This window comes from Sparus aurata, chromosome 6, assembly GCF_900880675.1.
Source record: "Sparus aurata chromosome 6, fSpaAur1.1, whole genome shotgun sequence".
In the NCBI taxonomy this organism is placed as follows: domain Eukaryota; kingdom Metazoa; phylum Chordata; class Actinopteri; order Spariformes; family Sparidae; genus Sparus; species Sparus aurata.
The window spans coordinates 16137309-16165187 of NC_044192.1; the positions used below are offsets into that span (position 1 = coordinate 16137309).

The 27879-nt window shown below is 41.4% G+C and overlaps 1 protein-coding gene across 1 annotated transcript in view; it reads left to right on the plus strand.

Moving 5' to 3' along the window:
* atg7 (ATG7 autophagy related 7 homolog (S. cerevisiae)) overlaps nucleotides 1–27879 on the plus strand; it is a 71438-nt gene that overhangs the window by 13547 nt on the left and 30012 nt on the right. The window contains exons 12-18 of the mRNA XM_030421605.1: nucleotides 1215–1373; nucleotides 6004–6198; nucleotides 7651–7896; nucleotides 8867–8982; nucleotides 12536–12611; nucleotides 19901–19981; nucleotides 25646–25768. Of these exons, the coding sequence (XP_030277465.1) occupies nucleotides 1215–1373; nucleotides 6004–6198; nucleotides 7651–7896; nucleotides 8867–8982; nucleotides 12536–12611; nucleotides 19901–19981; nucleotides 25646–25768 (996 nt within the window). The remainder of the gene's footprint in view (nucleotides 1–1214; nucleotides 1374–6003; nucleotides 6199–7650; nucleotides 7897–8866; nucleotides 8983–12535; nucleotides 12612–19900; nucleotides 19982–25645; nucleotides 25769–27879) is intronic.

Sequence of the window (27879 nt, forward strand, 5' to 3'; positions counted from 1 at the left end):
CTGTTTTTGCCTCCTTTTTGTGCTGCAGTCTGTCATAACAGAGAAAAAACACCTCATGCTGAGCTTTTTAAATTGGAATATTATCGCACATGTGGGTACAATCAGCAGTGATCAATCAGTATGTACCACGTTGGGATTTCAGTGAGAACGACAAAAACTTTTTCATCTTGGCATATAAAAGCTCAGTTGATTATCATTGATCAGTGAAGCTGTTCAAACAGTTCACACAGTAATCACACAGTTGCACAGACTTTCACAAGTCAATATTGTACACGCTCTGCAAAACGTGCATCAACTTCATGGTCACCATGTATCAACTGTTGTAAGCAGCATCTTTTCAGCACAGAGAGGACATATTGCATCTGAACAATACAAGAACAGACTCTGATTAAATTATTTGTTATGATGTTGTCTGCTTCTTGCCCAATATCCACTGGCTAAAGAAGGGCACAAAGGTGTGCATACAATCTGCTCCTGTCATTCTCTGTGTTTACACTAAATCTGTTCCCACAGCATCAAATGAATGTGCACTGTTCAGTGACCAGCTCCAAAAAGCTAGATTTTTTTTTTTTTTTTACCACAATACAACCTGCGAGTTATGAAGCCAGTTATTTATTTTCGTTTTCTTAAAAACTAATTCAGATTTTCAGCTTTTACTGTTGTTTGTTCAAATTTGACTATCACTGCTTCACACCTCATTTAGATGCACGGATTACAACAGGTTGTCTTTTTGCAGTAAATAAATCAGGTAAATGTGTTTTGAATGTTATGTATGATTGTGAGAAACATAAATAACTAATAACTACATTGGAGAGCTGCCAGTGTATCTATGCCTGGAGTTATAGCGGCCATTTTAATGCACTTTTTCCAACTCTGGGCACATTACATCAGGGCATTCATCATGTCTACACTGTCGGTGACTGCTGCCTAATGTATTTGATAGTGTGGCAGGACTTATTGTTATACAGAGTGATACTGATGAAACATAGCTTGATCAACTTAAGGTTGTTCCACCTGCACACTAATGCATCCATTATTTCAAAATGAATACTTAGACATTTTAAGTACACAGTGGGCACACAGCCGCCCACTCCTCGTCACTGATGCTGCCTACAATATGCTGCTGACGACGGTGTTCGTGTCAATAAATGACAGTGGTGAGGTATTTAAACTGATGTAATTAATCTGAATCATGTTCTTCCTTTGCTCTGCAGGGATGGGGAGTGAGACACATCACATTTGTGGACAACGCAAAGATCTCCTACTCCAACCCAGTTCGGCAGCCCCTCTATGAGTTTGAGGACTGTCTGGGAGGAGGGAAGTCCAAAGCGATGGCGGCTGTCGACCGACTCACCAAAATCTTCCCTGGTGTGGTGAGTCCTCAAAGTCAGAATAATGATTTCTTATGTGAGGATCAAATCGTTGCTTCCTGTCTGGAAGTCTGAGATCGGCTCATCTTAGAAACCTGAACCTCTGTCAGTTTTTCTTCGTAAAGTTGACAAGCAGCTGTTCAAAACATCACTACTGTATGACTGCATCAACGTCCCTTACCTGAAAGTTGTGTGAGCTAGTTTTATAATTGTATTCCTGTTTGGTTGGTCGTGTCTGAGATGTGATGGCAAAAACCATGCAGGAAATGAAGGGACTTGTTACTTGCATATTAATGCTGCTGGCTTCATTACTTTGTTAATTAATGAAAGGGTTCTCTGGGGAAGATATTTCGCTATATAACAAATGATAAATCAGCAAAACACTCACAGCAGGGCTCTGTTTGGGTGTGAAAGAGTGCACCCATCTCTTATTAAGCCACTTGGAAGCACATAGACCAAAATGCATATTCATGATATGAATCATGCATGTTTCGTTCTGCAAGAAGGAGTAAGCAGTTTATGAAAGGATGATTCACTTTCCTTTTTCCTGTCTTCCAATGTTATGCAGTGCCAGAGTTAAAGATGCCACAAATGTGAAAATTCTATAACCTGTTTCACATTTGTACGGGTTACAGCCTTGTATGTGAGATGAGGAGTTATTGTATCTGTCAGTTCATTGGATCCCAACCTTTCTGAAACCCATTAAAGAGAGCATGCAAAGTTGCAAGAGAGCAGGTTATGGATCTGTAATGAAATGGTTGAAGTACAATTTTTAGGTACTGACCATAGACTTCCATTGTGTGCTTCTTTACAGTTCTTCTTCACTTTACATGGACAGCTAAGTTACTTATTACTTTTAAGATTCATGTTTGGGGCGACTTGGTAGCTCACATGGTTGAGAAATGTGCATGATGTACTGAGGCAAGTGGCCCAGGTTCAGGTTCTGCTCACTTGCTCCCTCATTTCCTGTAAAAATTCTAAGCTGTCCTATCTGAATAAAGGCTAAAAGCACAAAACAAGGTTTTATATGCAATACATATGATAAATTCATAAAAACATAAAATCTACTGGTTGAGAGAGCAATTACTAGCCCCTTTTAGATAGAAAAGGCGGCACATTTGCTGCAAGGTAAAGGCAGGGAGGTGTAATTTTCCTCTCTCAACCAGTTTCTCATTCCTTCATCCCAAAAAGCGCCACTGAGGTAGGTGTAAACATGTGACATGACGTGAAGCACGAAGTTGGGTGTGAACAGTGACATACAACATATGCATCGGAAGAAATGTGGCGACACATGATAGATTTACTTAATTATAGACCCGTGGCCCATATTCTCGCCTCCTCAGTCAAACACACGCCGATGTTAAATCCCCGCTATTAAAGGAAGCGTGCGGTGGAGCGCTCGCCCCCTCCATTAGCTGCCTCAAGTAACAGATAGCTAACAGGAAGCAGGTCGAATTTGTCTTCAAAATAAGTGCCCATCACTGAAGTTTAGAATGGGGTTCTTAGCGGGGGGCTTTTAATTTGAAAGTTGCGACTGTAAGTAGCTTGCCACTACAACAACAAGCTGACAGCTAAAGAGACCGAGGAGACGCTAGCATCTCCCGGATCTCAGCGGCTTTCCAGTTGCTCATCTTGACGTCCGCGGATGAAGTGATGAACTGCAATGTCTATCCTGTCCATCTTCACCGTAACATAACACCAGAGCACTAATGTTTACCCCCACTACGCCTGGCCGTCGCACCATGCCTGTTTAGAAGCGCAACATTGAAACGGGTCCGGTCTGAAACAGTGTCCCACGGCACAGCGTTCCGAACGTTGTGTAATCAAATACAGCGGTATGGCGGTATATTAAAAATTCATATCATAACGAAAATATACACCGGTATTCGGTCTGAACCGGTATACCGCCCAGCACTACCCTGACGTCCCACCTTCAAACACAGCCTCATTTGGCCATCCATGAAAAAGCTTCTTAACCTCCCACTTTTCTATAGGAACACATATTTCCTACAGGCACTGCACTAGTATTCTTAATTGATAATGACATAACGAAGGAATTGCCCACACCTGCCCATGAAATAGCCTTTGAGTCAATTGGCCAAATACTTTTGGTCCCTTTTTAAAAGAGGGTGGCACATGTTAAGGAGTTGAAACTCCTAAACCCTTCATCCAATTTGAATGTGGATACCCTCAAATGAAAGCTGAGAGTCTGCATGTTAGGTAAAAAAACAAAACTTGTGTCAGTGTCCAAATATATATGGACCTAACTGTATCACTTTTTGAAAGGGGCTCTGTGGAACTTCTCTGTTGTGCTGGACACTGGATGTTAGTTTATGACATTAACATTATCTACTGTTGCTCTGTGTTAGCTGAGCGTAGAGACACACTGAGATGAAGCATTCGAGAATGTGCATAAAGTCAAATCCTTTCCACTGTTGTGGAAAATTTGACCAGAGTCCGTCACAAAGAAATCCACAGTCCAGCAGCATTACAACTTAAACAAATTGTACACAGCCTTGTATAGACAACCAAGAGTGACACAGGGAAGGTCTCATTTTTACCGCCACTTTTGGCCGATAAAAAGCAATTCTTTAATATAATTGACTTCAAATTGTTACGTAGGTCCTGTATCAGGAAAGTAGAGCACAGTCTGTGTTTGGAAGTGTTTTCCCCCTCTGGACTTCAAGGCAGGAGACCTCCACTGTCTGACTGGCAGACTGGTGTCATTTGCCTCGACTTCAGTTAGATTGATGCCTCATTTTAAGGTTATTGACCCTGCAAAGTTGCAATCACGCGCTCAGTAATAGGTTGTTCCCGAAACAGGACACAATTGGCCGAGATTATAGTGTCTAAGATGAGAAGATCCGTGATGTCCCCTTTTAAGTGTGCACATACACACAAATGCACACGCAAATAATTGTCTTGTCACCGTGTCATCAACTTGATATTCGAGTCTCTCTCTTTAACCCCTCTCATTTTCTGACTGTCTCTTTTTCTTCTGGGAATGAAAAAGAAAGTAAAAAGAACTGAGGCTTACAATTGATGGATGGCCCTGTGCTGTTATCTGCCGAGTCTTAGTGGCTGTCTAGACACTTTGTCTGCCTCATATACTAGCTGCATCCATAGCTGCCCTGCTATTTTTTCCAGTGTTGGCGTGCACCCGCTACTCTCTCTTTCATGCTTGTTTTCAAACAAACACAGTGGCATCAGGTGTCGGTGTGAAAGACAGAAAGTAAAAAAGGAAGAGAGTGAGCAGAAATGCATCAAGTGAACCGAGAGTGAGTGGTTCATACAAGGTCACAATGTTGAAAAGGTCACAAGCAGATTTCATATTTTGTCTGTGGACAAATACTGTCAGCTGACATTTACAGGATAGTTTGTAGTGTTAGCAACAGTTTCTTTTTTTTTGCTATTGACATTGTGTCAACAGTCAGGTCAGAGCTGGTTGAAGATATCAACAGTGACAATCTTGGATTGTCATGAAATGCTGTTTATCTTTTCAGGAGAGGATTTTTCCACAGTCAGAATCATTTTCTTTAGTCTTTCCTAGCTGCAAGATTAAGTTGTTTACAGTGGTAATTGAAATACAGTTATATCCCGCACAGCCTGAAACCAGCCCGTTTGCTTAGCAACACTTACGTCAAAGTGAAATGTAAATTCAAGACGTTGGTCAATGACTCCCACTCTTGAGATGAGGAGAGCAAATGAAGGAGATGTACTTATTCTGTAAAAGTGGCATTTCGTTTTGTTAAGATCTGACACCTCAGCCTTGCCCTTTATGTCCTTCTCTTGACTATGAATTACTCTTGACATTTCCATTTGCCTCTCTGACAAAAATGCAATCCCGGTAGAGTTTCACAGTAATACAAGTTTGGCAATGGACAAAACTGTGGAATTGGAAGTGGTGATTCAAGGTTTCCTTTTCATAATCTGCTATCCACGTATACAGGAGATCCAAATCACTGGCCTCAAGTGAGCTGTGTCGATAACGTGATTGTACATCACACAAAAGAGCTGTTTGGTGACGGCGTCTGTTGTGCCCTCATTTATACGCTAGAATTGTATGTCCAAGAAAAGAGTCAGTTCATACGCACACTGCATTAAATTCCTAGGAAAAGGTCCAGGAACCTTTCTCGAGACATATCAATCACAGCAACGCAGTGCTTAAAGAGTAACTCCTCCACTTTTACGCATTAAAGTATGTTTAGAGGTTTAGGGGAGGACTACTGCAGATGTGAAAAAAGTGGTATGAAACCTTTTCTGGCTCCAGAAGAAGCTGGAGTATGTGATCTGATTAACTGCCACTAGTGATGTCACTCAGTGGTTAAGCTGCATTGTGGGTAATGTAGGCACCAGGTTTTGAAAAAGAGGAATAATGGGTGGAATAAAATTAGGTGATATATCTGGTTTTGATTTTGAACTGATGAACTATAATGAGCCTGACAGTGTTACAGGAGTGCAATGCTAGACCAGTGGACTGCTTTTTCAAAACCTGGTTTGCAAGCAGTTGGAAAATTAAAACCATAAAGAAAACATAATTTTGCATAGAGAATGAAATTGAATATGATCTGGACATTTTACTGCACATCTCAGTTTGTCAGCAGTGCCTCTTGTCTCTGTCTTCTTCCTGCAGAATGCGGAGGGTTACAACATGAGCATCCCCATGCCCGGCCACCCAGTGAATTTCTCTCAGGCCACTCTCTCCCAGGCCCAGAGGGATGTCGAGCAGCTGGAGAAGCTCATTTCAGAACACGATGTTGTCTTCTTACTAATGGATACGCGTGAGAGCCGCTGGCTGCCTACAGTGATAGCTGCCAGCAAGAGGAAGGTAGGAATGAAAAGTGCAGATTGTACAGTGAGCAGCCACACTGTCACTGAGCAGCATGTTTGGGGTCACACATGGGGCGGGATCAGTAGAACTTCACCTTCATTTCCTGTGTAAACATCAATCCAATGAAAACTCTACATGTCTGTGTTGATATTTGAGCCTCTTTTAATGCATTGTTTTAGTTTGCACATTTACTCAGTGTCACCTCTCTTGTGTAAACGGGGACAGACTGGTCACCCAAAGTGACGGCCTTTCTCATTAAATCGTTTTTTAGCTGTGGGAAACAGCTGTGAATCACTCTGGTTAATCTACTGTCCAGCACAAACCCACCCGATGAACAAAGTCAAACATGCAGCACCTGAAGATGTTTTCTTAGAAGTTGGAAGAGACCAAAAAAAGCTATAAATGAGTCTGACTATTGAATTTACACTCATCAGGTGTTGAACACATGGTGCAAATGATTGCTAATGTTGTATGGTTTGTTGATTGCTTAAAGGGTCATTAATATTTGGAGTGTACTTCCAAACCAAAGAGCTCTTTAAGGCAGTTCTTTTGGTAAAAAAAAATGGTTGATGCAGCTGTCATAATCTGAATTTGATTTATATTATTTTAACCACACACTTGTTTGATTTGGTCGTATTGCATGTCATATGACCGAGGGTTAGAGTAGGGCCAAATAAAAATAATTTGTACTCACAAACAAAACATGTCTTTGTTTGATCTGTAATAGTTGGTCACAAATATCACGAAGGAAAATGTTTTCTGCACATCATTCAGAGGATTTTGATGACGGGCTGATTGAAGGAATCAAGACTGAGGCTTTAAACACATCACTTTGCTCTAAGTGGACGTGAAGTCACAGTGCATCACTCTGACAGGAGACATTTATGTCTTTGAATCATCGTTCTGAAGGCTAGAACATGAATTGGGACTGTTCGACATCTCTTCCAGTAAATTGAAATTGCTTAAAAACGTTTTCTGTTTCTGTCAAATTTTCTGTTTTACCAGTTGGAATTACGTTTGTTGCCAGGCGACGATCGATAATTGAACACTGCGTCAGGAACTTGTGAGGCCTCCAGTGCTATCGCTGATGAAACTCTTATGTTGCTATATTAGCAGCAGTTAAGTGTTTCTTGGGCTGCTGATTAGGTTTTCTTCATGGGCTGCTCAGCTGAGCGGTTATTTGTCCATTTGTGCTGTGGGGCCGTTTCAGGCTTCACCGCAAATTAGCTTCACAATTTATTTCCATTGCTTCTACGAAAATGTAGATGCTTTCAACATTGTAAAGTGCCTATTAATGTTTTATGTCATTACTGCCTGAAACCTAAAATAATTCAACATGTTGGGTTTGAACAAGCCATTTAGTTAATCTGATTTGGTTAGAATGTGCTGGGCTTTGTAAAAATCTTTTATCACCAAGATTTATGATAACTTTTGTCTTTCACACTCCAGCTTGTGGTGAATGCCGCTCTTGGCTTTGACACATTTGTGGTTATGCGGCATGGCCTGAAGAAACCCCCCGTCAGTCAGAGTGTTTGTGCGGGACCAGACTCCTCTCCTTCCTGTTCTTCTGCATCCTCTTCGTCTTCCACGCCGGCTGGCTCTGCGCCCTCTGTCCCAGGATCCTCTCTGTTCTCCAACATCCCCGGGCACAAGCTGGGCTGCTACTTCTGCAATGATGTTGTGGCACCAGGAGATGTGAGGAAACACACACCGCCAACAAGCATACGCTCAACTCACTAACTCCCATAATGCACTGAAACAAACACAAAAACAAAAAATATAAAACAGTTAAGAATAAACACAAATCAAGTGGAATTGTTTGAGTGCTGAAACTAGTTGGTGAAATTAAATCTATTCACATCCTTACAGAGAATTAAAACCCATCTCTACAGCTATTTTCAGCATCGAAGCTGAACTATAATAAAATAAATAACAGACACAGCCAACAACTAGGTGATAGACACAGTGGAGAATTTAGGAGTCTCAGATATTTTCTTTGGGAGTTGGTTGAGACCAAAACAGAGCTCATAGGGGAGTGAATATTGGAAACACATTTGTCAGTTGCCCAGACAAACATCTCCAAATAACTGCTAAAGTTGCCCTGTGCTAACACTTCAAAAGGTGATGGTATCAAAGTGATCCTGAACGCTGCGATATACTGCAAAAATTGTAGCATTTTTAATTCCTGTGTTTAATAACAATATAAAAAGGAAGGGAGACGCTGAGACTTGACTACCTCTTCACTTGAGGGAAACAAGTGACTCTCGCCAACCACATTCTGCCTTTGCCCATTTATTTTGAAGCCCTGACACTCTTTCTTTTTCCCTTTCAGTCATTTTTTCCTCATGCCATTTTGATATGAGTAAATTATGCAAGAAATCTATCAGTTATTAAAGGCCACAGCCAGTTGTTAGAAACTGTGCCATTCAGCTCTGGCTTCTACTACAAAAGTGGCATATGGCGCCAGCCTGCCATCACAGATAACAGTAATATCAACATTTGAATTAAAGGCTGAACCTCTCTAGATAAAGTCACTTTGGTTTAGACGATCAGTTCACCCAAAAAATGAAAATTCAATACTTTCCAAACACATTTGATTGCTGTTAACTGAACTACAAAATCTTCCCATTTCCACTTCTCTGCACTTATTGCTGTGTATGAACAGTCAACCAGGGATCGGACTCTGGATCAGCAGTGCACAGTCAGCAGACCCGGCCTGGCCATGATTGCAGGAGCCCTGGCTGTTGAGATGATGGTGTCCATTCTGCAGCATAGTGAAGGGTGAGTGGACACAGTGGGTTTAAACAAGTTATATAGGCCAATTATTATTGTTGTTATTATTATTATTATTATTATGACTAGACATATGAGTGGCACTGTTATGGCAACACAGTCATAGTATGGAGTCTCGAGCACTCAGTTAATGTGTGTGCTTGTTATGGAAGGTTACAGCGGGAAACTGTTGTGTAATACAGAAATACAGACCGCTTGTCAGATGCTCCAGACCAGCTACTAAACAGATGAAGACCTGGCCAGAAGGAGCTATCTCTGCCCTCCAGGACTGTTTTAAGTGCACTGACTGGCAGATCTTTAGGGAAGCAGAGTTTCTGACAGGGAGACCCCAGACAGTCCGGATCAGGAATAACACCTCCAGCACCAGCACACCAAGCACAGGGGCACCTCAAGGCTATGTCCTCAGTCCACTGCTGTTCACACTCCTGACCCACGACTGCACAGCACTACACGACACGAACCACATCCTCAAGTTTGCCGATGATGGAACTGTTGTGGGTCTCATCGACAAGAACGACGAATCATCATACAGAGAGGAGGTGGAACAACTGATAACTTGGTGCAAAGTCAACAACATGTCCCTGAATATAGACAAAACCAAAGAGATGGTTGTTGACTTCCGGAGAGCACAGAGGGACCAACGAGCCACTGGACATCCGCGGCTCCCCAGTGGAGATCGTGAAGAACACCAAATTCCTCGGTGTCCACCTGGCGGAGAACCAACACCGGCTCCACCGTGAAGAAAGCCCAGTAGCATCTCCACTTCCTGAGAAGGCTGAGGAGCCCACCTCCCATTCTCACCACTTTCTACAGAGGGACTATAGAGAGCCTCCTGCGTAGCTGCATCACTGCCTGTTTCGGAAACTGCACCCAATTGGACCATGAGAACCTGCAGCGAGTGGTGAGGACAGCTGAAAAGATAATCGGAGTCACTCTCCCCTCCATCTCAGACATTTACACCACACGCTGCAACCGTAAGGCAACCAGCATTGTGGAAGACCCCTCTGACCCCTCACATAGACTTTTCTCCCCGCTTCCATCTGGCAGAAGGTACCGAGGCATACGGTCTGTCACTACCAGACTACAAAACAGCTGCTTCCCCCAGGCCATACGACTCCTCAACACTCAGGGAATGATCTGATCAACTCTGTTGCCCTGTTGTATGTTGTCCTGCGTCGCTGTTTTGTATTTGTCTTATGCACTATTGCACCTCATGTAAATAATAATAATAATCATACAGTCACTTTACAAGTATTTTCGCTATACACTAGCAGTTACATGTAGCGTTTTATATAGTTGTTGTTCAATGTTGTTGTTGTTTGTTTGCACTGAAGCTTCATGGGAAACATTATTTCATTGCACTTTGTGCTGTTTATATGGTGGAATGGCAATAAACCCCCTCTTGAATCTCTTGAAAAACATTTTATTATGCCCTTTTTGCACGCAAATAGAGCACTGAAAAGAAGGTTCTCCTTTTAAATATCTTTGCCTACAGTTCCATTGTTAGGTTTAGTATTATACAGAACATGTGCTCATTCAATTCTGTGCTATTGGGGAAAAAATTAAAAAGGTACTGATCCTTCATTGTTGGCCACAGCCCAGTTTATCCTGTTGTTGTTAAGAACGACCTTCTGCCCTGATGCTCTGCTGCTAACAGCGGCACGTACACCTGCCTCTGAACTGTCTGTCTGGATGCTCCCTGACAGCTACTAGAGTCTCCATGTCACCCCTGCAAACACTTTAAAGCCCTGTTTCCACCAAACAGTCAGGTAGCTCTGTGCCATCCTGTTTTTGTGGTATCCATCTGTCGATCTACCTAGCACACTGATCTAATACGGCATCTCATCATGTGTACTCTGATTTCCCAAATTCCTGTTTTTTTGTTTGGTTTTCAAGCAATAATTTGTTTTGCTGCCTGCAGCCTTTTCACAAGCAAAGCTTTTTCCTGTACTGTAATAACCAACCAAGAGAGAATGTGTGAGAGAGGGACCAGCAGAAAAGATACGCTGAATGCAAGAAGAGCAAAGAAAAGGTTACCAGTTTGTATGTTGTCAGTGTGGCGGTAGTATAGAGCGGTCACAGTGCGTCAGTTGATAAATGCATCAGCTACTCACAAGCTGAGGCGAGTCTCCCCTGTTGTTTGCCAAATGCTTGAAAAGCGAAAGGTGTTACCCGCAAAAAGCTTGAGTGGTAACAGCCCTGCCAGAGCTTAAGAGTGCAGTCAGTAGTGACTGACTTTAGGGGAAAACCAGCTTGAGAGTTTTGCAAGGTCAGACACTCACCTTGCTTAGTGAGCAGCCCCGATCACCAGTATCACCATGTAGTCCTCTCATCAGAGCTTCATGCTGGCACTATAACAGATTTTGACTTTGAGGGCTCGGCTTTCCATGTTTTTACTTTTGCTCTCTGATGGAGCAGCACTGCAGCTGTGGTCGTACTGCATTGCAGGTAGTACAGTATGCTTAATTTGGTTGTTGCACAGCTCCCTGAATTTACTTGAGCCCAGAAGCTTGTGTTCACTGTGGAGGCTTTGTTGCAGTTTATAATCCTTCTCTGCTTCAGAAAAGCTCCAACACTGCAAATCAGTCTGCTCTCAAGTTAACTTGGCAATCTGCTCCAACTCCATATGTTGGAGTCTTTACAAGTGTTTTTTTTTTTTTTCAAACACTGATGGGGATGTTTTCATCTCTATTAAGTGTGTGTTTATTTGCACGGTGTCTTTGTGTTGATGTTACTGTGTGCGCCTGTTCTTGTGAAAGTCATGACTAAGTGCAGAGTGGGGGCCTGATAAGACAGCCATTTTCTCTAAGAGTGTTTTTTTTTTTTTTAGATGTTATAAGCTGTTACAGAACTGCTCTGCCTATCCTGGATAAAAGGCTTAAAAAGAAAAGAAGAGAAGGGGAGAAGGAGAGTTTTCATGGACTCTCTATACCTCTTCAGTTGTGTAACTGTGTCCTTCCTTTACAACAAGATCTTCTCTCCTGTGTCTGCCTCTCTGTGTCCTTGTTTTGCGTTTCATAGCTGTCTATTCCTTTCATATTTTCATCTTGATGTTGCGGCAGTTTGCCTGTCCTTTCTTACTTTCCAGAACCACTTTGAGCTCAGTTTGAGATTTGATATTCTCAATATTTTTATCCAGAGGGAGTCAGATCTTTTAAACCTGTCTAGATTTACTTGTATGCAGCAGCTCGCAGATGGAAAATGTAAATCTTTTGAGACATCATAGTTCTCTACAATGGTAATTCACAGTTTTGTGACATATTTACATAATGTAGATTTGCTACAGTATGATACAACAAATCAGCATGCATAAGAGTCATTCTTTTCTGCTTATTACTGACATAAGAATGGATAACATTTGGGATATTTTGGAGGATTTACTGCATTTTTCTTTTTCTTTTTTTCAGTCAAAAAGGCGATCTTTGCATGGCAGGAAAACGTTGCAGAAGTTGTGATTTGATCATCTAGAAATGGCAGATGTGAAAAAAAGGGGTCAAGCGGAGTATATAATGTTCTTCTCCTTTTCTTTCTCCATCCTCAGAGGCTATGCAGTGGCCAGCAGCAGTGATGACCGGATGAACGAACCTCCCACCTCTCTGGGTCTCGTACCACATCAGGTCAGACATATTGACTCACAGTAAAACACTCACAGACTCTGTTGCTATTCACACAATTACCTACACTCACCTGCCCCTCCAATATTTGCCTGTCTTAGCTGTCACTCCATATCTATGTGTAATTGTAAGCCTGAAATACTGGCACGGCCTCTTTCTTTTTCCTATATTTCTACTCATGGGGTTGCTATAGAAATAAAAGCGCTCTCCTCAAGATAGAACTTTTGAATCTCTAGAGCCAATCACAGTGTTTGTTTATAATATTTTCCTGGTAGACATCCCTGACTTACTAATTATTTGTCCTTTTTTAAACATCTTATTCATCTAAATGCATGTTTGACACTTTAATATATCATTAATAACTGACACTTTCACCATTGTTAGTTTGAAGACCTAATTGACCTGTACGTTGAACAAGCACAGGAATGCCATACCGGTTGAACCATTGTGTTCAACTATATATCTTTAAATGATGCCATAACCATGAGTAGCTGTTGTTGTTGTTAGCATGTTGTTAGCGTGTTTGTGCATGTGTGTGTGCGCATGCATCTGTGTGTGTGCCTGTTTTGATTAAGACAGTAAAGGAAGTTCAAGAATACGGCTTAAAGGGGGTACACACATAAGGATTGTATAAATCTTAAGAGATTTTTTATCTGTAGAGCCCCCACACATGAAGATTAAAAAATCTGCTTTGATCGTACTGTGTGTGGTGTGCTCCGATATTCTCAGCACAGGACACCACACACATAAAGATTATCTGTCTCACGGCCGATCTAGAATCTAGTCCTCCGAGCCAGAAATATCGCGTGATCAAACGTGATCTACAGTAACCAATGGCAACAACCCCAGCGTCAGCGGGCTCTTCATAAACTGTAAAGAGCATAGACTGTATATAAAAAAGAGTAAAGAAACGTTTGAAAACATGAAAGACATGGAAGACATAGAAGAGGGAATAATGGTGGTCCTTGGACTATTGCTGTCCCATTAAAAACATTAAAATGGCTAATTCAAACACCCCCATAGGAAAAGTTAGATCACACCGCTGTTTTTATTTACGTCTGCTTCCGTGTTCCTCAGTCAGCTGGTTGGCTACGTCACATTTCACGTCACATTTCACGGAGTAGTGACTCAGGAGTCGTCGGCTTTCCCCACACACATGAAGATTTTTCGTCGGAAATATTGAACAAGTTTAACATTTACGATTGTCGGCCGCGACCCGTTTCCGAGCAAATTATCGGGACAAATTGACTCTTAACACACCACAGACCACAGGATAATCGTATAGGATAATCTTATAAAACAGAAGATAATCTTCCATGGTCAGGAAGGGGTCAAATCGGAGCATAATCAGCCCGATTATCGTTATGTGTGTACCCCCCTTTAGGGTGTTATAACCTCCTAGGAACAATGCAGTGCAGCATCTTTAAAATTGTGCTAAACATACGTCACATTCCCTGGCCACAATAATGGATACACCCACACAATCCAATACAACAGATCTGCCTTACTAATTCTACATTCATGAAGAAGTCCTTGTTTGTAGTTTATACAGTATATTCAAATGGGTATTAGTTGGCCTGTTCTTGACTGTGCAACAGGAGTGGTACATTGGTATTATTGAGTGAACTAGGCTGTTAGCTCACAGGACCAAAAATTAGTGGGTTGCTTTATAACCTTAATTAACACCACGTTAATACTAATAATATTGGGCTACAATTATAATCTTACAATCATAATGTTCAGTTTTTGTTGACACTGTAATAGAGATGTCCATTATTGAGGTCATAGTTAATGGGGATATTGCACTGGACTGCACTATATTGAAATGTGTTTCTAACTGGTAAAACATTCAAAGCACCTCTCAATAAAATACAGTCCTGTTCAAACACTGGAACTGTAACCTCAACAATAAACGTATTGTTAAATTCACACGTCTCTGACAGTGTCAGTAAGAACATTATTATCCCTATAATGTCATCCAATTAATATTATGTGTGGATGAGCTGATGTATTGGATTGTATTAGATGTTCTCAGGTGTATCTAATAAAGTGGCAACTGAATGTTAATGTTTTTTATTTCCAAATTTTGCAAAGCGGTCTTCAAAGGCCTTAACAAACAAAAGCAGCCTGTGGCCACATAAACTGGTAACTATAAGAGAATGCAGCAAATTGCAGTGACTTTAACAAATAATGAGAAAGGCATTGTAAGAAGTAAACTGTTTACCACAGATATAACTTGGTATGTAAAGCAATAAAATCACGTCAATATCTCATAATTTCACAGCCCTTTTCAAATTTTTTTTTCTTAAACAAGCTACAACATTAGCTTCTCTGATGTGCTCCAGAGGCACGGTTAGGAAAATTCGGTGGCTTGTTGCTTTCTTAGTAAGTGAGATGGATAAGAGTGTACATTCTGAGACTGTTTGGGCATCACAAGTGGTGACAAGGCACATATTACAAGCCCATTAAGTATTCAGCCAGATCTCACTGAAGGAGTCTGTAGTGGTGTTAATGTGTTACACTCTGGCCTTTGGTGACATGCCTTGTGTCAGCTATTTGAACGAGCTGCATTTCACCAACACTACAACTTTGATAAGGTCAGTGAACAGCCTTAGTCAAGTCTAGAAGAGAGATGATTGCTCTGATGAGGTTCTCAGCATTCGGCACACAGTGTTTCCTCTGTAATTGTACCAGTGGTGGCAGGGGGTCATTTTTGATGTTCTTCCATTGCTGTTGGTCTTAGGTTGGTTCTAGTAGTGCAGCACTAATTTTGTTTATATTTAGTTATGTGATCATGATTAATGTTCAGATAACGACAAATGTTTTGATTGTAACGTTACATTTTTCCATTTTATCGAGCTGTGGAGGTAACGTTCTTACTGTTGTGGTCCACCACTCTTGAATCAATGTAGAGGAAACAGTGGCCAGATAAAGAATGGGCTGTGTTTGAGTTATGAAAGAGACACATGTGTGATGTAGTTGTGCAAAATGTAACAGCTCTGCCGTAGATACTACCCTACTTAAAATATGTTCTATGGTACATTTGAAGCTGTACTATTCAAATATGTTGTCTACCTCATTTGAACATTTTCTATTTCAAAATATTACCATATCACAGTTGTTTTTAATTAATTTGCAATGCACATGGAGTTTTATTTTGGTCTTTTAAATGGTCAGTTGATGTGTTTTAAATGAAATATCACACACAGAAATGAGTTTGTAATAAAGGAACTCCACGTCACAAAGAACCATTACAATTAAAATAAGATAGAGGTTTTTGCATTGTCTGACCAAAAGTATGAATCCCATTAACTGTGAGAGGAAGACATTTTGTGATATGCAAGCTGAGTCTGCAGATATGCACGTCTTTGTGTATTATCCATTGGATTGAATCTTATCCCAATTAGAATGCTGGAAAGAATGAATAAAGCCCTGTGGCTCGCTGTTAAAGCCTAAATCTGAAGTGCTCGTAGGTGGAGGTCAGGTTAAGACAAGAATTAGCTAGAAGCAGTGGGGCACTCAGCTCTCTAATGAGGGAAACCCGGAGCTTAATATATAAACATTATATATAGTCATTATCCGTGAGTTGTCTTATGCTTCCAAAACAGCTGTGGAGAAGAAAGGGAAGTTAATTTGTGAGCGTGTGCATAACCCCTGCTTATCTGGAACGTGGGGCTTTGTGAAGCTATCATCCTTCCTTGCACATAATTTTTGTATGTAACTCTTTTGATGGGTAGTTTTTTTAGAATGATGTGGGCCACAGACAGTTCTATGGAGCGGCTAATGTTTGTTTTATTTTGGCAGAGGTATGCACAGACTCTCTAAGGAGCAGGAGAAAAAAAATGTATGAATGAGTGAATGAAAACTGATACTCCAAGTATTTAACTTAAAAATACTGTTGCATTCTTTAAAAGTCATCAGAGTGCAGGAAACAAAGTATCCGAAACTCCACTTATGTTTAAAAATCCTCCCTATTTTCAAGGTCTCAAGGTTGGCAAGTACCAATGTTGCTCCCATTTCATATTGATTTATTTAAAGCACAGACACAAAATGTGTATATTAAACAAATCATAGATAGAATAAATATATAAGGATATAAAACATAAACACATTCAACAATAAAGGGAAGCCATATTGAAAACAATTGTAGATGGAACAACCTTGAAAAGAGTCCATATTTAAATAAATATTTGCTTTGCCATATACAAAACCTTTTCAAACCATAATAAGCATAATTAAAATGATAATGATGTACTCTGGACTGTGGGGGTCAGCAAATAGTCGAAGACAAGACGAGCTGCAGCTCTCCAAGCTGTGCCCTTTTACTTACTGACCGCTGTCACACTCAAGTGTCTCAGCACCTCCATTTGCATCATCATCAGTATTCATCACCCTGAGAATCTGAATTTTTGTCATTTGCTCGACACCTCTGTGGCTCATGGCATTTCAACTAAATGAATACGGAGAGAAATGGCATGCAAATGGGTTTGGTTTGTGTGTGTGTGTGTGTGTGTGTGTGTGCGTGGGGAGAGGGGGGTGAAGGTGAGGGAACCACAGGAAGAGAAAAATGCTGGCCAAATCATATGCATGAGGGTGCAAAAACAGTTGATGGGTGCAGAGCTGCAGGCGCTCTTGTCCGTGGTGCCACAGTGACGACGTGTGGTGGTTTACAGAAACTACAGGATGACTTATTTATTTGCAAGTGACACTGGACTCAAAATTCCTGAGTGTTGTAACCCTTTTTTTTTATATATAAATGTATAATTGTTACCACCATCAGCTTATCTTAAAATCTGTCATAAAGTCTTGACACTTGACATAGCTCCATACTTAAAACTCACAAATCAGTGTTTCCCCTGACCAGCTCTAAAATCCATAGAAATGCTTTCTGCTTGCTTATGGGCCAAATTGTGTATCTAAGCCAACTACAATAATCTATATTAAGGGACGATAGAAATCTTATGTTGGTTAAAAGTAAGCACTAATTAAACATGTCCTTAACACAAGTCAAATCAATCGTATGTGTGAAAGCAAAAATGTACTTCAGATGGTTGTACAATTTGGACTGTGTCCTTGGGCAAGATACTGAACCCCAATCTGCTCCTGATGTGCTGGTCGGCACCTTGCATGGCAGCCACCGCCATCAGTGTATGAAGGTATGTATGAATTACTGTAAGTCGCTTTGTCTGCTAAATGCCCTAAATGTAAATGGGGATACTTTGGATTGGGTAAGGAAATTCCCTCCCCTGAGAGAAATGGAAGAAACCTGAGGAAGAGCCACAGAGGTGGACTCTCCCAGGACAGACATGAAATAGATGTTGTGTGTACCTAATAGACCAAAAAAGCAAAATTACAAAATGGGAAATCAGGATGACAAAAATGTGAATAGATTGATTAGAACATATATGGAGATTATGAAAACTAACTAATATAAAACTTTTGGGCAACTATTGATCCTTAAAGACTTTTTTTTGGTATATTTCTGTAATATTTAATACTTAAACTAGGGCCAGTGTGTGAACCTGACTCAGGGAACCCTTCTGTTTTTCTGGTCTTACTCTAAATATTTTTGGAGCAATCTCTGGCACAAGCTTTCCTTCGATAAGTTCTGTCTCATCTTATCTTAAAAAGAGCAAATGCCGGTAAACTGGCTAAGGAGTGCTGTTTTATGAAGATGGGTATCAACAAAAGTGCCTTTTTTGATCCAAGGATGTATCATGAAACTAAAAAAAGGGAACGGTTCAACTTGTACTCTGCAAGTACATGTCTAACCTTTCTAAGATGTCTTAGATGCAGCGCTTCAACTACTATTATTTGTTTCCATGTGCTATCACACAGTGTAAAAAGAGAACTTACTTATTCGTGATGCATACATACCTAGAATCCTTTCCTCAATATATGCTCTCTATAAAAGCTGTGCAGTTTTATGTTGAGCGCAAGTCCATCTCACTTTGCCAACGCTCACCCTTTGGTCTGACTCATCATCCTCTCACCTCTTCAATTGTTAATTCATCCACTGGACACATTCGCTCACATTCATGTTGTATCTATTTCTGCAGTCTATCCTCCGGTCCCTCTGTCCCCTTTATTGCTCCCTTTGTGTATCCCTGAACACTAAATCACTGAAATGATCATCATACAGATGCAAAGATATTAAAGATGAGAAGAAAAGAATATAATGAGCCTCGGGGTAAGGCTGTCATGTGGTACTGCACCACATTATACTTGTTTATCAGTCACACAGTGTGAAATGTACATCTTAACATGGCAGCCTGAGGTTACCACACAGCCTGGGCTAGTGCACATTTGATTCCAATGTTGGGTTTCCACTCTTGTTCACCTGCTGTGCATTACGCAGGCACTGGTCACCAATGTTCAATATATTTGTCAGTTTCACCACCAGATAATTATAGCAAAGAAGAAGTCATTTCATGCTCTGGCCTCTCACACGTCACCAGGAAACATAATGGGTTGTGCTTTTAACAAAAAACAGCAGGATGTGGGCATAAGAGAGGAGGTGGGAGGCAATGAAAGGAATGAATTGGTGATGTTTTTCAAACATGTGCCGCTGAAGTGTTGTTGGTTGTGGAGTGTGTGTATACATAGGTGAAGGTATTAAGCCGTAATTACAGTAACCATAAATAGGAGCGTCTGCTTTTAGTAATGAGAGATGTGCTGAAAAAGCTTGTAGCCTCTCTCTTACAGCAGAGGGCGCTCTCAGCATGATTTTGAAAATGAAGAAAACAGAAATGGACACTTGCTTTCTTTTCAAGCCCCAGATTCAATGTTTACTACTTCACAACTGTTATGTTTATGCTTGCTTCCTCTTCTCACTAATCGAATGTTCTCTGCCCAGAAAGCACTTGTTTAACATTAAATCAGCTCATTATTTCTGCATTTTTAAAAGTTAGATGATATTTAGAATCACCATAACATTACCCCCTGCCCCTCATTCACCCCACTCCTTACCCACACACTTACCAAACATACCTGACCAGCATAACACTGAGCACAGATTATGTCACTGGTTCTCATACAAACATACGCAAACAAACTTTAACCACATATAGCCAAACTGTTTTAGATAATTTTGACTCCTGGACTCTTAATGTATCATCAAATATCATCGCTGATCATAGTAATTGTAATCGTGTATTGTCTATGTTTATGTTTATTTTTCTTGTTGTCATCACACAATTATATCATTTTGGTTTGAAAGGCCCCTTTATGAGTGCAGCTACGTTATTTTGCTTCTCTGTTTCACGTCAGTTTTTGATGTCTTGATTCCACAGATCCGGGGCTTTCTTTCGAGGTTCGACAACGTCCTGCCTGCCAGCCTGGCCTTTGACAAATGCACAGCCTGCTCACCCATCGTAAGTAGAACCAGTTGCTACTGAATAGTTAAAAAACATGTCACTCCAACTCAAGTTTACTGAGAAGACAGTGTTTCGATTGAAACATAGACGTAGATGGACAGGTTCTGATTTACTTATCAGATTCCGTTACTATGTTACAGCGTTGTTTTGAAACACAAATTGCAGACTTAACAGAAATCTGGGGATTCCCATCCCTCCCATGTCTACTTTTTCAAGGCAGTGTGTTGAAATGTTGTTCCTTGAGGAATACTGAAGACACACGCACGCGGACACACACACACACACACACACACACACACACACACACACACACACACACACACACACACACACACACACACACACACATCATAGCAAGGCTGGTAAAACCATCTGGTAGCAATCAGGCAGCAGTTGCTCATTGATGTCAGTGACTGTCGTATGAGTGGAATTAGCTCCCACCACTGCAGTTTGTGTGTGTGTTCATGTAAAGACGGGTTGTTGAAGGGTCCACACATATCCAAAATCATCCTGGAGGGGTGGGAGAGATCGCCTCCATGTCTTTTTTACTGCATTGTCATTGGTCCACAGCCAACTGGCCAATCAATGCCCCAGGTGGCCCTGTGATTGGCAGCGTCCAGCGATGTGATTGGTTGACATGGGGGCGACCACAACTTAGAGAGGGAGAAAGCTGAAAAAAAAAATACAAAGTAGAAAAAGCAAGAGGTGGGAGGAGGGGGGGAGGGATAAAGAGAGGAAGTGCAGGGCTGAAGAAAGGGTGTTGTGATGAGTGGAGGGCTGGTTCACTCTCTCTTTCTCCCCTGATCTCAATGCAGTCTTTGTGTCTATAAAGAGGTCATAAAGCCCCAGATCTATCACTTTCATGAGAAGACAGAGCAAGAGAGACACACAGAGGGAGAAACCAAGAGGCTGAAGGGGGAGGGAGGAGAGGGGGAAGCTGGCTAGCTTGTACACCAAAAAGTTTAAAGTTTTCTCCACCTACGCTGCCTCTGAAAAAAAAAAAGCGTAGTTCCACCCCATCTCAAGGTGTCATGTTTCTGCCTGTGTGACGGATGTGATTATTCGGTCTGCTCGAAGGGTTCACAAGGTTTGATAGGGATTGGGTGAAGCCTGTATTGTCGGGAACAATGAGCGACATGGGTGAGGAAAGACGATCCTTTGCTGAGGCAGGGATAAAGGTTGTGTAGTGAAAATTGGTGAATTATGTTTTGATTCTGTTAATCCCACCCACACACACATTGGCCCTCGCTTGTTTTGCATTCGCTTGTCTGCCTTTCCCTCTTTTCTACCAGCCCGCTCCTGTTTCACCTCTCCCTCTTATCCTCTCCTCTGTCTCACCTTCTTTCCCTTCCTGTTCTCCCTCCCCCCCACATCCTTCGTCCCTTTGTGTGTCCCCCTGTCCATCTATCAGTCCGCTCACTGTAATGTGTGTGTGTGTGTATGTGTCTGTCTTTGTCTTCTATGTGTGAGTGTGTGTGTGTGTGTCTGTGCGCGTGTGTGCATGTGTGTGTTTGTGTGTGTGTGAGAGAGAGTGTGTGAGCGAGTGCATGTCTGTCTGTGTGTATTCCTGCCGCAGTCAGCTGTGTGCTGCCAGGTCGCTATGGAAACAAAACAATTCAGCCCCTGTCTGGGCTGGAGCAGTTCCTGTAGAGTTGGGGCTTTTCACTGTGTGTGTGTGTGTGTGTGTGTGTGTGTGTGTGTGTGTGTGTGTGTGCGCGCACGCGCATTTCCTAACTCTTTCTGGGGCTGCAAGCCAATAAAACTACACGCCAGAGAGTAAATCACAGCTGACGTGGCTTTGTCTTAAACCGTGCCAGACACCTTTTACTACAACTACTTGCACTAACACTACCAAATATGCTTACACTATTAATAGCAAAAACCTTTTTTGTGGTTGTTGTTTTTTTTAACTTTATATAGTGAAAAGTGTTGAAAATACTCTAAACTGCTCACTAACATGGCTCGCGAGTTTTTCTTTCTTAAAGTTTTCCTTCTGTCTGAACTCTTTTATAACTGGAGCTGTTTTATTACCTTATATTGAATTGTCCTCATTGTCACACATTGTAAAGAAAAAAAAAACTGGAACCAAGTTTAATGGATGAGAAAACCCTCCGCACAGATTAAAATCCAGTCAATGATTTGTGATTTTGTTACAGCATACACCGCGTTAACATGGAGCCTAGTATTACTATTATAGATGGTTTAAAAGCCCAGGCAGAGCGAAAGTGCTTTATTTAAACACCCCAATGAGAATAAACAGGCCTGAACCAAACAACATATACTATCGGTTGCAGAAGGTTAAACATTTTCATAAACTTTCAAAAAAAAATTGTCCCATGTAAATGATACAACCTAGATATTTTATTTAAGGCTCCATTCTACCACAAATGAAGATTGCGTTGTTACATACTTCCTCCACTTGGCAAAGATGGTGGCTTCTAAGGTGAGCTGGTCTACTGCAGAGAGCTCGTCTTTCACACAAACTTAATATCATGAAATTGAAGTCACTCATAGATACCGGTCATCTCAATATGCCTGGATTTCTTTAATCAACGTCCATGTTCTCTTTCCTGACAAATCAATGAAAATGTTCAAAGTGAACAAAACAAAAAAAATAAAAAATGAGAAAAACAAAATATGATTTGTTGATTCGTCCCTTTATATAGATCTGTACCAAAGCTAATGGGGACTATTCTGGACCATGATCCATCCAAGTTTCATGGAAATCTGTTCAGTAATTTTCTGTTATCCTGGTGACAAACCAACCAACCAACCAGCAAACGGAAACTGGTGAAAACATAACCTTCTCGGTGGAGGTAATTGTTCGTTTTTACGTATACAGTAGACACGTGTGTTGGTCAGAAACCACAGTGTGTTAGCTACACATACTTTACGAGCTTTACTTCCTGTGTGCCGTGTACTGATTCTTGGAAATGCCATAATGCCTGAGTGTTTACTTATTGAGTCAGTATAGAGTTTGTGCATTCTAAGGGGAAGGGGAAGCCACTGAATCATCAGGAAGTGTTTACTCATAACGCTGGTCACATCATGGCAAAACCACTGACCAAGAGTCTCGAAGCATTTCATTCATAGCTCTGCATCAGTCCTAAGAAAAGTGTTGTATTCTAGGTTCCACTGCTAATACTACTACCAGTAATGCTACTTCTTTACTGCTGGAACAGATAGAAGATGAACTCGATTCCTTAATCATTTCTAAATTTGAGAAATACTGTGTTGAGTTTAATTCTATGTTGCTGTCAGTGCACCGTGTCTATATTATATAGTTTGAATAGCAGCGCGGTGGTCCCTGTAGGCCACCAGGACCACCCATTGTATGTTTGATATATTGGGGCACACATGCACGCGCACACACACACACACACAGAGCCACCTGTTAATATCCCAAATGGATATTGGTATGGATCCACAAACAACTTAAAAAACAAGACACCGTCAAATACAGCCTGAACGTAGAGATTTATGTGGCTCTATAAAATGGATGCTTTCGGACAAGTGCACACGTGTGTGAGTACATACCGTTATGTGTGCAGCACACCATCTAATCCAGATGTTGGTGTCTCTGTGTTTATATCTTGGTGCAATCCATCAACAGCATGCAGTCACTACCGAATCGCAACACTGTTAAATCTTGTAAAGCTTCAAGTCTCTTCCGTTCTTTGTGTCCACAGATGTTCTTCATATTTTCTTCTTTTTTTTTTTTTCTACATTTTTTACAGCTTGAAACTTTGGTCATGGTCCTGTATGTCTGCTGTTCATATGGACACAGGAAAATGGTATTAACAGGGCTCCAGACTAAGTTTTTACACTGGTTGCACTGGTTTACCTTCAGTTTCAACATGTAATTTAGGTGCACCAAATAATAGCCTGAAATTTAATTTGATTTCGTAACACATTATGTAATACGTTTTTAAAACCGAATAAAGGGTCAGATAGACACACAACAAGAAAACTGCAATAACCTCAATTGTTTCAACTTTTTTATTAAAGAGCTTAGCAAACTCAAAAGTCAAAAGTTTAAACTTAGTGTTAGAGACTACAGTGTTTCCCCCTGTCTTACTGAGATCCTGGGCATGTGTAGTGTGTATTAGAAAAATGTCAGACATGCACAGACAGGTGAAAATCCATCGCACAGGACCTCCACAAAGTAGCTAGTCCGATAGTGTGACGTCAGTTTGGTCATGCAAACTCTCACGACTCTCACAGAGGCATCTAGCATAACTCAAGCTAAAGTGTGTTTGGTGTGTGTAGCTGTGTGCCTGTACGTGTTGCTTGGAGTGACTTCACTGGGGTTATCACAAGATTATCAAAGTTATCATGTTGCTTTCTGTGTCACGAGCAGCTATATTTCAACAAAGTGGGATTTGGCCGTTGGCGTCTCGTGTAACAGATATTGTGGATGGAAGTGGAGAATCAAAGAAATAAAAGAGAAGGAAGGAAAGAAAAGAGAGGGTGAAAAGATGAACGGGGGACATGCCAGTGTGTATTGTGTGCAGTGTGTCTGCCTCAGAGACTAGACGCCAGGTCAGTCTGCGAACAGACACACACACACACACACACACATTCACGCACATGTGCAGGCATTGATTCAACAGTGTGTTGATGTCTGAGGCAGAGGTAACCTTACACCTGCAGAGGAGGGTCTGTGGGCGTCCATAAAAGGTTTGGCCAAGCCTAGGAAGGTAGTCAAGAGGGCAGAGGTTTTTTCACTGTTTCACTGTGTGTGTGTGTGTGTGTGTGTGTGTGTGTGTGTGTGTGTGTGTGTGTGTGTGTGTGTGTGTGTGTGTGTGTGTGTGTGTGTGTGTGTGTGTGTGTGTGTGTGTGTGTTTTTTTGGAAAGGAGGTGTAGGTATTTGTAGTCTGTACTCGGAGGAGATCAAGGTAAACAGTACAGCGCAATTGCAGAGGAGCTGAGTGGTGGTGATGCACAGGTTGTGCCTTTGAATCAGAGCGACGACGGTGCATTTTTATGTCATGCCATTTAAAATAGTGTTATTATCTGCTTTTTCATAATGTTTTTGGTTTAAGTGGACACCCCTCCACACGTCCTGATGCATTAGCATGACTCATCCCTCCACTGAAAGCAAAAAACACTTTTAGAAATGTCCTGGACAAAATATAATATTTTACTTTTTTAAGTGTGGTTTAGAAGGTCATCTTCACTCTTGGCAGCACAATCTGGTATTTAGTCTTTCAGGTTATCAGGAATAATTCTCAAGGAAACCATTTTTAATCTATCAAACATCTTCCAGTTAGCTTACTGTAAGACAAATGTATATTATGTATTGGTCGGCCTCTCTGTAACACATACAAAGGACCTCAATAAACACAGCTACTTTTCTATCTCTCTGTGTGTGGGTTCAAAAGCATCACAAAAGTAGACGGGTTAAACAGACTCCAGAATAACCAGGACTGTATATTGTAATGCTACTTATAAGATCAACATCTATAAATACATGCTTAGATAATACATAAATAAATCATATGAATAATTATTTTTGGTTATTTCAGTGCAGAAAAACAAATTTTAAGAATCTCACGGAAGAAAAGCTGCTGTAGTCTGGTGGTACGGCAGCTGACAGGCAAAACATTTCCTGTTAAATAACCAATAATGTTTTATTCTTCATGTTGTTTTTTTGTCCAGGTCCTGGATCACTATGAGAGGGAGGGTTTCAACTTCCTGTCCAAAGTTTTCAATTCTTCCCACTCCTTCTTGGAGGACCTGACAGGACTGACACTGTTGCACCAGGAGACACAGGCTGCAGAGGTAAGCTGCACTCATGCAAACAGGTACAAACACACACACACAGAACTGCTGCACTAGTAGACACAGATCAGTATGTCAACACGTATGTGGATGAAAATGTCACACTGAATGTTTGCACAATGATGTTTGGTTGAATATTAGACTGGTGTTTGACTTTTCTCTCAGCACCGGGAGAAAATCGTATTTATGTTTCTCTAAATTTGATATATTGATGGTCAGGTTTTTTTAGTGTATTGCGGAAACCTGGATCTTGTGCGTAAAAGGGAAGCCAAGGCACCAGGGTTGCAGGAACCCAAAGAAGTACAGGGCCTGTGCCCACTACCTGCCACGACAGGAAAGTAGTCTTGTGGGTCGCAAATGAGGTGACCAGAAGGTTGTCTGTGCCGGCCGCAGCAGCAGACTTGCTTGTTAACAGACTGTCAAGCTAAAGAAGCAGGCTTGTGGGTACAAAACACAGACTGGTTTTTAGATGTCATGTCAATCATGTCAGTTTGACAATCTGGGATGCTCTCTTCAATGGTGAAGAGCTACTGACCTTGACTTGGCATGTTGTTTTGTGAGAGAAGAAACACTTTGAGCAACTTCTAAACCTGAGCGACATGTACATTATGAGGGTGACTGAGGACTAGGGAATGTCTTACCCATCAATCTGGCAGAGGACACTAATAAACTTAAAAACCACTGTAGAGGCAGGGCACGAGGGATGGATGAATTTTGCCCTGAGGTGCTGGGGGTTCTGGATATTTTTGAATGTCATGAGTTGTCAGATCCAATTTTAAAAACGGAACAGAGAGTGTGCTCCAGTTATCGGAATATCACACTTCTGTGCCTTCCTGGGAAATCTGTTGAAAATTAGGTTGCAGCTGATTGTGGAGCCTCAGATTCAGCGGGAGTAATGCTGTTTCAGTCCTGGTTGTTAAACAATGGACAAGCTTTTTACTCTTGCAAGGATCCTAAAGAGGTCAGCAAAGTGGTGGCTCATCTCAAAAGGCAAAATCTTAAGGCACAGCTGAGGAATTAAGTTTTCAGTTTGGTCATGTCAGGATTGTGTCTCTGCCCATTGCAGATGATGTAGGATGTGAGGCTGGTGTAATACCAAATAGCTGAGTCCACCTCCAAGTCGTGTGTCGTTGTCCAGAAGAGGAAAATATCAGGGACCAAAATGATGTGGTTTTGGACAAGCATAAAGTTTAACATAAACATAGATTAATCTCAGTTTTTTGGTGCAAGTCCCCCAGAATACATTAGAATAAGTTAGACATCACGGCTAGGGAGAAGGACCTGTGGACATTCTTGTTCGTCCTGCTGGAACCATGACCTGGATCTGAATGTGGGCAGAAAACGGATGGGTGAATAGAGATTACCATGGTCCCTCAGGACCAGATTACGTTTTACGACTCTGGGAAACCCGTACATAATTCTTCATACACAATCAAAAACCTTTGTCCTCCTCTGGAAATTAAGACCTCCTGTAAGAGTTTAATTAGTAGGATTTCTGGAATGGATTGTTTAATAGCATACACTGTTTAACTTCAAAGGCTGAGATATTTTTGCCCTGTTACGTTCTTCTAATTATTCTGTCACCATGGCAGCACGCAGTTGATGTCTGTGGAACAACGAGCAGCATAAATGTTCCAACAAACATCCAGAACACTTGGTGGTGGAATATGGGTGGTTTTCCTCAAGACTCTCTGACATGAGACAGAGGGAAGTGGAGGGAGAGACAGAAAATGAGTGGGCGTGGGGTTGGGTCTGGTCCTGCCGAGCTGTGGGAAAATCCCACGTACTTTCTCCCCGACTCCTACTCACAACACACAGATGGAGGAAGGGAAGAGAGTAGAGGCTAGGGGACAGGAGGGGTATGAGGGGGGAAGGAGTGCAGATAAGAGAAACAGCAGAGGGAGAAAAGACAAGGAGAAAATAATGGAGGAAGGAAAGTAGAGGCTAGCGCGAAGAAAGATCATAATTCCCCTTCTCTTAAACCTTTTTCCTTTTCCTCTCCCTTGCTAACAGTCTTCACCTCCTTCCCCATCATTCTCTATCTCTTCCCTCTCTCTCTATTCACCCCCCTCTCCACGATGAAGTGTGTTGAAGCGTCTGGTGTGGGTCCC